Raw genomic sequence first — 12,192 nt, 5'->3', positions numbered from 1 at the left:
TACTAAACTCTAAAGGATCATGTCATACCTAGTACCAAGAGTACAACCCCCCCCCCCCGGTTTTGTACTCTTGCTAGTCCCTGCGGGAATTTGAGGAAAAATTCTCGAAAACTTACGCAAGAAACTGCGTCAGAAAACAACAACAAAAAATGCGGCGAAAAGTGTGGAACTCTGTTACTTGCCAGGAACCCGCGGAATTCTTTGCAGAAAATTGCGGATTTGGACCAAATCACGAAATTTGTTGCGAACATACAAGTCAAATAGCCTACGTGATTATGGATTTATGGAAAGCACTGCGTAAAAAGTGCAGAAAGTGTAGCGGCCTGACTCCCAACCAATACGTGTAGAAAAAAGTGCAGAAAACAACAAAAAAAACGCGGGAAATCGCGAATATTACAGAAAATTGCGGGTTTGGACCAAAATCGCAAAATTTGTTGCATACGTGGAATCGCAATTTCCTCGAGGGACAGTCATACACCCAAGGCCAAACCACTGTCGTGTGGCACTGACTGCCCAGTGTGGGTGCAGGATGAGAAGAACTGCATGCATATAATTTACGTTTGGAGAATTCTTCAAATAAAGTCTAAATGAATCAAATAACCCCGTATGATCAGCACACAACAAAATTTAATGTGCCCCGGACTTGTGAGAGTGCTTCACACTCAAAGCAAAGCTTGCAACCAGGAAGTACTACCGGTGCTAGTAAAACTACTAGAGTAATACTATCGCTACTCCCTGCTTGCAACACATGTACGCGTGGACACTTGCATGGTTCCTAGCCTCGGTCAAGCACATTAATAATATGCTTGACCGAGGAAAATACACAACAATTAGTCCTCAATTTTTACGTGCAAGTTTATTATAATAAGAGGGCTCTGTAACTACTATATTGCGTAGTAGTGTGTTTGCACACATGTGCTGCAACTTCTGTGACGTTGACTACAAATACATGTAGAAGTGCAGCATAAACACTATGAGAAGGCTCTGCCAGTTCTCAAGCAAAAGACTGCAGATCACATTCAGTGGACCAACAAGGGTAACAATTTTGTACAAGTATATCCAGTTCAAAAAAAAAGAAGAGAGTAAGAACAAAGTCATGTACAGCCAAATCAATCCGATTTCAATGGTTGCTGTGTGCGTAGTGACAAAACGATAGAAAAGACAACACGCTGTCGGTTAAATACCAATGACAGTAAATGTAAGAGTAAGAAGAACGTGATAAAAAATGGCAAAAAGCCAATACAAACTAGACAAGAACAACAATGTCACATAACCCAAGCAGGCTACAATTTCGGGCAAATTCAAAATGATAAATTGAAAAAATATGAAGGCAACTCGTCCTTCTGCCAATGGAGAAGTCGTTTTATGCATGAGCTAGTATTCCGAGAGAGACTACAGAGCAGATATTGCTGACACCCCGATCAGCAACATGACAGAGGAATATGAGAATAATTTCATGGGCCAGCTTCAATGCCACCATGCAGAAACAGAAACGTTTTGTAAAATCAGTAAGGAGAACATGATGCAGGGAAGGGTCAATGGCAAAACTCATTACAGACAACTTTTTAGAGATCATAGCAGGAGTGTGGCCTCAATATCAATATGCAAGCGCGTTTTGGTAATGAAATATCTGTGAAGTTATATGAACACTGCCTGGCAAATGCGTATGGACAGACAAGGATTAGTTGGAGGGGACTGGATCTAGGAGTGACTTTATATCCCATATCTGCACGCACGCACGCACGCACGCACGCACGCACGCACACACACACACACACACACACACACACACACAGAAGAAACAAGGCACAAAGGAGATGACAGGAAAGAAAGGGTAAAGTCGCCAAGTGTACCACTGTACAGTTACACACTAAACCAAGATAATGTACGATCACTAAACTACAGCCATGACCAAGGCTGTTCCCCTCTGCTCTGACTATTGGATACTCGCCACTTGTACAGACACAAACCCGACAGTGCCACTTTGAATAGCGCATGTTCTCTAGTACAACTCACAAAGGCCTCCACTACTAACACAGTCCCTATTATAGACGAAGATGACAACTTTGACAAGAGTTAGTTCATTTCACTGTACACTACATACAAGTGACTCATGCCTTCAAAAAGGCGCAACAGTGCTGCGCGGTGGCACAAAATTGAGCCAGGGATCTAACTTATCATTGTCTTTCCAAACTCACTGCTAGATAAAAAAAAAAGGAGAAGAAGAAAAGGGGAGAGCACATGTACACATACACAAGTGTGCGCGTGTGCGTGTGTGTGTGTGTGTCAGAGGGAGAGAGCGAGAGAGAGAGAGAGAGAGAGAGAGAGAGAGAGAGAGAGAGAGAGAGAGAGAGAGAGAGAGAGAGAGAGAGAGAGAGAGAGAGAGAGAGAGAGAGAGAGAGAGAGAGAGAGAGAGAGAGAGAGAGAGAGAGAGAGAGAGAGAGAGAGAGAGAGAGAGAGAGAGAGAGAGAGAGAGAGGAAGAGAGCAAGAGCACTTCCACATGGCAGGCCACTGTGCAGTCTGACAGCACTCTCAACTTCCACTGGTACGAACCTTGATGGTATTGTCGAATCCACTGGTAATCAATCTTCTCTTGCTAAGGTCAACTTGCAGATATGAAACACGATGCTTCATCTCAAAGAACTGCGCCTTGGACACTTTCCTACAGACATGGCATGGTAGAAATAGTACATGTAAAACGGTTCAAAGAAGAGCTCGTTTTAGCACATTTTAGAACAAGTAACTTACCGTATTTGCCCGTAAGTTACTACGTACTGAACTTAGCAGCCACATGAGTACTAACTTTCGGGGGTGGTACTATCTTTCGGGGAGTACTTTTTTTATCGGGGGTAAATGACACGCAGTGGGAAGCCTGCGCAACTCTAGTGTCCGTGCATATGATGTATGTACTGTACGGTGTCTGTACATGTAGGACGGGTACGAACTTACTATCTTTCGGGGGGAACTGTCTTTCGGGGTGATAATCTGGGCAGTGGAAAGTGTATTTTTTATAGGGGGTACTAAGTCATTGGGGAGAACTAACTTACGGGGAAATACGGTAGTTATGACATAGCAGCGAAGGTCCAGTCAGAACGTTACATACCGGTAAAAAGGGCATACACGTACAGTAAGTATCGTTTATAAAGTGACCGGATAATTATAATGATATACCGGTTATAGTGATAGAACACGTCAAAATCAAAATCAAATCAGAAAAAATACAGCTAAAATATCACTATATACACTATTATCGGCTATACCGATATATCGCTTATTGTGATGGACTTCAGGAAGCAAACCATATCAAATGTACAGGAAAATATCGCATATAATGATCATGATGATCAAGAGTGATGATCACACATGTCCGTTTCTGGCTGTGCTACCCCTTGCAATGTGCTCCCTTTGTATGCTCTTGTCCGTTTCTGTATGCACATGTCCTTTTCTGGCTGCGCTACCCCTCGCTCCCTTTGTATGGTCTTGTCCTTTTCTGTATCTTTCTGCATGATCTTGTCCGTTTCTGGCTGTGTTGCATCTCACGATGATGTTGCCAACTCACGTACACAGCCACTCATGTCTATTTCTGGCTCTACGCAACTCGTTGGACACGGAGTAGATCTACGTGAGTACGGATCCAGCTCAGGCTTTTTTGGAGAACACGCTGAAGAAGCAGCCATGCCACATGATGTATGGAAGTAATGTACAGTCTGTACTCGTACTGCACTGCCATGCACTGCTCTGTGTCATGCACTGGTACACAGTCCGCGGAGCATGCATGCACTTTCGGCGTGCTTTTTCCAGCGTGTACGCATCATTTCATGTGGAGTCATGTGCCATGTGTCGGTCAAACATGCAAATCGGCTATAGTGATGCACCGGATATAGTGATAAATTTTCGAAAATCAAAGGGGCACGTTATATCCGATATTTACTGTACAAGTATATCAGCCACACAGATACAGAACAGCGCATGCAGTGAAGCTGTCTGCAACTATAACTAGACTGATTCTGAGCCATACTCAGTGCCATCTCTTGTAGACATTTTGCTATTCTCAAACAAATACACACAACTCAACTACACTGCGGTATCCATAACCAGGAACATACACCGAGAGAGCAGAGGAGAACAAGCTATACGCGTGACTTCGAATATCACGCTTAGGCAATCATCAGACAACAATAATAACCGGAGACAAGGTGAGAACTGAAATATCAACACTGGATGCGAGAGATCCAGTGACACAGTCATGCAGTGGACGCCACTGCAGCTATACAGTATACATGTAATAATATGTTGTATTACGCAGTGAGTGGATTGATCTCCTTCAGTGTTTGTATTTCAGCTGTCATCAGTTACTAGTGTTGTTTGACGATTGACTCAGTGTGAAACTCGGAGTCAAAGCACACAACTTGTTCTATTCTGTTCCCAAGTGAGTGAACTACTCTGCACACTGACAGGGACTGGGCAGTGTCCACTTATATGATACCAGAAATACAGATTTACAAGCAGCTCGTTTGCGCCATCTCAACTTACTCGGAATCATCCATATCCTTGAAGCAATCATTGCACACACGGACTGGCATCTCAAAGCCAAGCGGAGGAATGGGCGACGTCTTCATGGTACAGGGATCACACATGGCCTTACCGCAGCGTCGGCAATGATGCTGGAACACGGAAGATGAAATGCCCAACCACACAAGCATCGGTCAAGCACATCGCATATACAACACAACAAACCTGGCTGATGAATTCAAACACAGTAACAACACAATGTAGATCAGCTGACAGAGCCAAGTTAAATATGTGAAACAGATCAGTGGAGCGACTGTACACTGCACCAGCTGATTCTCTTTGATAGCAGTGTTGGCTATTAAAGAGTAACCACACAGTCAGTCAGACAGACAGACACAGACACACACATTATACACACGTACACACATGCTGACAGACTGAGAGACAGACACAGACACATTAGCTCAGGCACACAAGTCACAAGCACGGACGTAGACTGGCCAACAGACACAAGCGCATATGCATAACACACTGCACACCTGTCGGTTTACTGCAAGCTGCTTGGTTGCCCACATCTCCCTGAAATTCCAGAAGAAGGCAGATCCACAACGTTGACACGTGTCACTTTCTGTCCACTCCGGTGTCTGTAGTTTGACAAAACACAAAACAAAACAAGGCAGAAAGAAAGTCTAGCAAGCCAATCAAAGGACCTCTGCTGAGCAAAGTATGACAGTGGAAATTTCGGTTTTCCCACAAAAAGACTCGCTGCTTCGCCTGCACAAATACAAACGAATACAAGTCCAAATACCGGACAAAGCATTCTACCGTGAATTGGGAAAAGAAGGAGAAGGATCACACTTGTCAGCACTTACTTCCTTTCTGTCGGCAGTCATGTCCCAGACAATCAGCATAGCATCATCTCCACTGGAGAAGAGCTTCTTTGCATGGGGCACAAAGTCAAGGCCACGCACCTTCTCACTGCAGAAGAATAACCACCGAAGACAACAACATCAGGCTACTGTATTCGCTGGAGGTTTGTGCGCAGTTTACACACATTAACAGTTACATTGTATATGAACACAGTATGTTACTTGTTTCAATTCAAACACTCACACACATGGTCTCTCGCCTGTAAACGTCACGTCAGGTTCACCTATTTTTCGGGCATGGCCCATTGTCACGCGCTGTGTTAAACATGGCAACTAGTGCTGGGATTACAGCATTGAACAGCTTGCAAGGCTGACTTTTTTTCTCTTCTTTCTCGCCTGGTATTGCACCACACAGCTGGGCAGAGTAGCACACCACTATTCTCGCCTGGTATTGCACCACACAGCTGGGCAGAGTAGCACACCACACAGCTGGGCAGAGTAGCACACCACTATTCTCGCCTGGTATTGCACCACACAGCTGGGCAGAGCAGCACACCACACAGCTGGGCAGAGTAGCACACCACTATTCTCGCCTGGTATTGCACCACACAGCTGGGCAGAGCAGCACACCACTATTCTCGCCTGGTATTGCACCACACAGCTGGGCAGAGCAGCACACCACTATTCTCGCCTGGTATTGCACCACACAGCTCGGCAGAGTAGCACACCACTATTCTTGCCTGGTATTGCACCACACAGCTGGGCAGAGCAGCACACCACTAACGTTATTCTCGCCTGGTATTGCACCACACAGCTGGGCGGAGCAGCTTTTTTGGGCCAATAAAGCCCTATTTCTCTTTTCTCTTTCTTTTCTTTTTGCCACACACACACACACACACACACACACACACACACACACACACACACACACACACACACAAACACACAAACACACACACGTACACACACAATATTTCAACAGATGTATCTGAACAGATGGACACATACACACATGCATGCAGTATTTCCAAAAGCACTCCCTTCAATCAGATTCAGCACAGCAAGCAGTATTATAGTATTCAACGTACACGTGCCCATGTAGCTCCAAAGCTGTTCCCTTCTGGCTGCCAATATCCCAGACAATAATGGACTCATCGAAGCTTCCTGAGAACAGTAACCGATTGTCGGGATCCCAGGCAAGACTGCGAATACTGCCTGCAAGCAACGAAGGTGAACAATGCGCACATAAGTGGACAAGGCCAACATCTACATTGTAGAAAAACAACAAGTTTCCGCCCGCCAAGAGTCATCCTTATACACATAACCAGAAATAGCAATACAGTACTAGTACATGAGCTGAATTTTACAGGTGTACGTACGGCCTATGCAGCATGCCAACAATACAATGTAACATCAACACACGGAAATGAATACTGGTATGGCGTACCTGAGTGCCCTTTGAGGGTAGTTACATGTGAGAGGTTTTGCTCTTCCAGCTTCAAAACGTTGATTTGTCCAGCATAGTCTGCTACGAACACATACCTGGTGACTGGGTCAAATCTGACAGGCACCCGAGTGAAGGAAACATATCAGCTCTGCATAGCAACAAAAGCTAATAATTATAGCACGAAAAAATGAAAGCAATATCAAAGGTGTAGTGAAAAAAGAAGGACCAAAGGTTTACAAGTTATCCGTTGTCTGTTTTATCAAAGGTGTAGCCTCGTCATTTGCGATACCAAGCCGTTGTCGGTGAGTGAGTACGCACAGAATGCAAAATGGCAGTGTTTCCAGTTAGACGGGGGACTCGCAGAAGCTCCCAATAACATTCATGGACGTCTACCGCACAGCGAGGCCAGGGTGTTGCAAGCCGGCAGAACACCCACACTCCTACCTTGTGATTTTAAAACTCTGCAGTGACACACCCCATTTTAAAAGTCGGAAAAACTTAGTGCGTATGTACACGGAATGTGGCAATATACACTGCTCTTCTGGAGAGCTCATGAAGGCCATAGAACCCCCCCCCCCCCCCCCCCTGCTACAGGAGCGGAAGCGAGGATACTGTACAGCGGTGCACCAAGCATCGGATTTGAAGCCACCGAGCCGCCGTCCAGTGTCCGTGCAGTGCCACTGGAAGTACTTGTCGCGGCCAGCAGTCAGCAGATAGTTCATGTCCAAGGAGACCGACACATCCGTCACACGAGCCATGTGAGCTGTCCGACATAAGGAGTGAGAGAAAAACACGCACATTGAGAGCTACTATACAAGTCACATTGTTATACGGCACAGCACATACTACCACAGTAAAGCAACACAAAGCAGGCCAGAGCCGCAGTAGCCGCAGCTCGCAATCGATCGTGTAAGCAGATAAGAAAAAAAGGACAGTACTGCAGTGGTTCTGTGCATAGAATTATCATAGTATGAAGAATTCAGCACACGAATCAACTACAGTCCATTTCAAAACTAGAGACGCGTAGTGTTTTGCAAAATTCGATGGGATTCATTTAAAAAAATTAGTTTTTCTCCAGATTCCGTCTCTGCATCGCTTCACAATTCTGGCTACAGTCGTCCCTCTCTAATCCGGCACTTTATAATCCAGCACCCTCGATAAACCAGCACAATTTTCAGTAGCCAAAATGTCCTCTTCATGCACATTGCAGTAGTAAATCAGATTTGTTAATCCAGCACCCTCCCTTATCCAGCAGATTTTCGTGGCACAAATGGTGCCGGATTATAGAGGGACCACTGTATATACTTTGTTTTCGCTACAAATGAAGTCTATTTTTAGGCCAGGTTTTCCGGTTTTACATGTAATTCCTGTTTTGAAGGGTTTGACCAGTTTGTTTCGGATTTTTGCTCCTGCTGAGACAGTGCTGCGCCCAGACCATCGCGGGTGCATTTTTGTACGGGTCCTGGTAGCCTCATGTTTTCGATCCGTGATTTCCAGTACAAGTGTGGGGCATTCGAATCCCATCACGCCTCCTGCCTTTTTTTCTCTTCTTCTCTGCATGTTTTGGATCTTGTTGGGTGAAATACAGTAGGGATGATAATTATATTTTCTCTTTTTGATATGATTTGAGCCTCCCTGTTCCCTTCGCCTGACACAACGAGTGACAGTGGTTTCACTCACGCCAGTTGCAAGGTGAGTTCGACGACGAGGATTTCGGATACTCAAGCTTCGATCAAAATCTAGCTCTTGTTCGAAGAAACAATGAACACGACTAATCATATCTTTCTCGGCATCACTGAGATTCTTACGGGCCTTGGAAGCCATTATAGTCAGGCACTCAGAAAATGCAAACAAGAAGAAGATTCATTTGAGACTTTCATTTCTTTTGAGACTTTCCTCACACCTTTTCATTTGCGACTTTGCGTGTTTTGCATCTTTTGTATTTCCCGCAGCGACGAAGAAAAACCTGAAAAACACATCTGAAAACCAGAAAACACTCAGGCAAAACTCACGGCTGTCGTGCGCTACAGTACGTACGACTCGTACGTATGAGTTCACGCGTCTATAGTTTAGAAATGGACTGTAGGCCTTCCGTACCATTACTTTTCAAGTCGAATACCTGACCGCCAAAGTGCCGGTTATAAGGACTTACTTGGTGCCGTGTTAATCACCATTGTATTCGCTTTGAAAAGTAATTATCATAATACAGTACGAGCAAAGCTATCATCTTTCAAAACTATCCCAGACCCTTGACTAGTTTTACAGGTCTTTGCAGGTGTGGAATGATACGTTTGAATTCCATACTGTTCCGAAAGCTACTACTGTAAACCCCGTTCTCACCTGAGTAGCTGCGCTTCAATGTCATACGGTTGAGATCATCCGCCAACAGAAACTCCTGTAGATGACACAACATAACACAGCATGGAACCACCAAATGCAAACCCATATTCAACTCACTTACGGTGACTTACCAGACACCTTTTCTCCAACGTTACTACAGTATAAGCACTGTGCTCATAGTTTTTTCAATACCCGTAACCCCCCTATACCCCGAGCCTATAATGGAGACTATGCGTTTGTTGGAGACTGCCTGCAGCATATGTCATCTACTTACAGCGTGTCCAGGCTGGCACTTATTACATTTTCATCCTCCTGGACCTTTTGGAGGTCTGCAAATTACCGTATTTTCCGGATTACAGTGGAGTATTAGCCGCACCCATATTTTTTTTGTCACGAAATGCAGACATCTAATTTGATCTTCGTAGATACTAAAGCCTTCAAAAACTTCAAAAAAAGAAAAAAAGGGTGAATTACTGGTGTTTAACGTGTGGCTTATACTCCGGAAGATACGGTAGTTCAAAGTCGTTTGCGTTTAGTTTAACCCCAAACTAGTCAGTATTGCGCCATCACAGTGGGAATTTACGATCCAACAGCATATTCCATTACAGGAACTTCACTTGCAACTCGTACAATAATTATATCAAAGTGTCCTAAACCTGTGCAAAACTAGGAATAAAACTAGGAATAGTGCCCAGAGCCAGAATGAACCTGGGTATATCTGTTTCAGTTTGACACATGAACATTTCTGCTGTGTGTGTGTGTGTGTGAGTGTGTGTGTATGAGAGAGAGAGAGAGAGAGAGAGAGAGAGAGAGAGAGAGAGAGAGAGAGAGAGAGAGAGAGAGAGAGAGAGAGAGAGAGAGGGGAGAGAGAGGGGGGGAGAGAGAGAGAGAGAGAGAGAGAGAGAGAGAGAGAGAGAGAGAGAGAGAGAGGAGATGTTCCAGCCTTACCACGACTGTCCCTGTCTCGAGGCCTGCAAACAACCTCTTCGATGTTCCGTCATAGTCCATACTCGATGCTGGACCTGTGTGAGACACAGAGTGGAGGTATACCATGGATGCAACTCAGCATAGCCAGGGGACACCTGTAATTAAGCCCCGGGATTATTACGGTATTTTCAAAAACATGAATTTCGAAGTCTGAAGAAGATGTTGAACGGTCTCTGCTGGGATGACAGCTACACCATAGCTCAGTGGTTAGAGCAACGTTGGCCTCAGGCGAAGGTCCCTGATTCGAGTCCTGGTGGTGACAGTAAAACATTTCTTCAGACTTTCCCCGTTCGCATCTTTCCCTCAAACCAATGAATATTTTCAAGTACAATATTATTTTTTATAATTGGGCGAGTGTGTGTGTGTGTGGGGGGGGGGGGGACTAGAGTACTGCCACCTAAGTGTTATCTAGTGTCCATAACCAAGAGTATGCAGCTGTGATTATGGGTCAATGACATGCTGCCTTCATTACATAACTCGCCTGCATCACACCTTCTACTCGTGCACTAAAACCCGCAATCTCTTCTACCAGCACAGCTATATTTCCCTGCTTCGTTCGAGTATTGATGTGACCTCTAAATTTCGGGTGCATGAACTCCATTTCCGTACGAAAGTTGGATTCAAACCACAGGGAAAGAGTGGTGTATGATTTCCGCAGTGCACAAATGTAGCTGCATAATGCAATGAATGCAGCGCCCCACAAATCTGGCGCATAGAGAGATCACAGTTGCATACTCACGGCTATGTACTCTTGATGTTACATGGGGATATGCCTGTGAAGTCCCAGATTGTTAGCATACAATAGCACAATCATGTACCTTCTCATTAACCTACGGATTTGGGATATACGTTAACCCTTTGTGCCTCCACTAAGATGACCACAACAAGAAATGCATTTTGTGTGCCCAGTGTTCGATTTTTCCATGATAACATGGGGCGGAAACCTGGCTGAAATCCTGTTCTTCGCTACTTTGACCCATTTTTAGCCAAAAGCTAGTTCATCTTTTGATGGACTCTAGGCGCAATGATTTCACATGTAACACGGTAGGTTTAAAGGCAATGCCTGTGTGCAAGGCATCACATACACAATTATCCAAAAGTCTCAGAGAAAACGAACTTGGTAGCTGGAAACCGTAGCAGATCAATATTGACGCAATGCCCCAGCTAATTCCCCAGTTTGTGGCTACGTAATGTGGGCAGTGCGCCGTACCAAACCCCGTATGCAGAGTTGCATAGTCTCGGGGTTATGCATTATGGACTCTTGGTACTACAGTACCAAGAGATGCAAGCTGAGCATGGCTTCAAACAAAACAAAAAATGCCCCCCTCCCCCCAAAAAAAGTCGTTTTCCTTCACGCACAAAATGATGGAAATGATGGAACACTTTGCTTCTTACATGGACATGCGTGGCAAATGCTGGGCCAGTAGTCACCGCTGTCCCGTTTCAGCCAAACACGAATGGTCCTGGATGAAGTAGTACAAAGCCAACAGAACATGTTGAACATGCTTATTCTTGTGTAAATACTATTTTCCACTTTGTACAATAGTACTGAGACTGTGCCAACAAGACAAGGCATGTACACATCGAGCATAGTGATTAAACTCACGCATCCTCCGATACACTGATCACAGCGTCTTCGTGAGGAATGGCCATGGCGGCATTCACCGTGCCAGAACATCCTTCCAATCTATTCAAAAGAATAGGTTTTGCTCTTCGACGTTTTCCATCTGAGCTGGAAGATGCGCTACGAGTTCCAGCCTCCGCAGACGCCATCACATCACGAACAACAGAACAGAGCAGTAGGACGAACAGCCAAACTCCCAATGGTAAGAAACTAACTTGGCCTCGTCGGTCAGACCTGAAAATGTCAACAAAGTAATACTAATAGTTCGAAAAACAAAAAATTCAATAACTCAGTAGAGTCTACACTACAGACTAGACAGTCAGTCAGTAGATTCTCCTGGCCCAGCCTCACTCAGGTACCGGTACGCGGTAGATCTACCACTACCAGGCCTGGTACGGCACTGTACTTGTGT

The 12,192-nt window shown here is 44.9% G+C and overlaps 1 protein-coding gene across 1 annotated transcript; it reads right to left on the bottom strand.

Moving 5' to 3' along the window:
* Positions 1–1,018: 1,018 nt before the first annotated feature.
* Positions 1,019–12,066, bottom strand: LOC135809179 (WD repeat and FYVE domain-containing protein 2-like). The gene is made up of 12 exons (XM_065322463.1): positions 11,763–12,066; positions 11,552–11,619; positions 10,118–10,191; positions 9,170–9,224; positions 7,442–7,592; positions 6,830–6,942; positions 6,471–6,597; positions 5,386–5,491; positions 5,053–5,157; positions 4,535–4,665; positions 2,555–2,663; positions 1,019–1,726 (listed from the first exon to the last, which is right to left on the bottom strand). Exons 1-12 carry the CDS (start codon positions 11,927–11,929, stop codon positions 1,682–1,684), a joined length of 1,251 nt encoding a protein of 416 aa, XP_065178535.1. The 5' UTR covers positions 11,930–12,066; the 3' UTR covers positions 1,019–1,681.
* Positions 12,067–12,192: the final 126 nt, after the last annotated feature.

The sequence above is a fragment of the Sycon ciliatum genome, chromosome 2, assembly GCF_964019385.1.
Source record: "Sycon ciliatum chromosome 2, ocSycCili1.1, whole genome shotgun sequence".
Lineage (NCBI taxonomy): Eukaryota > Metazoa > Porifera > Calcarea > Leucosolenida > Sycettidae > Sycon > Sycon ciliatum.
The sequence above is the reverse complement of the archived record's forward strand: the minus strand, read 5'-3'. Positions and strand labels throughout refer to the sequence as shown.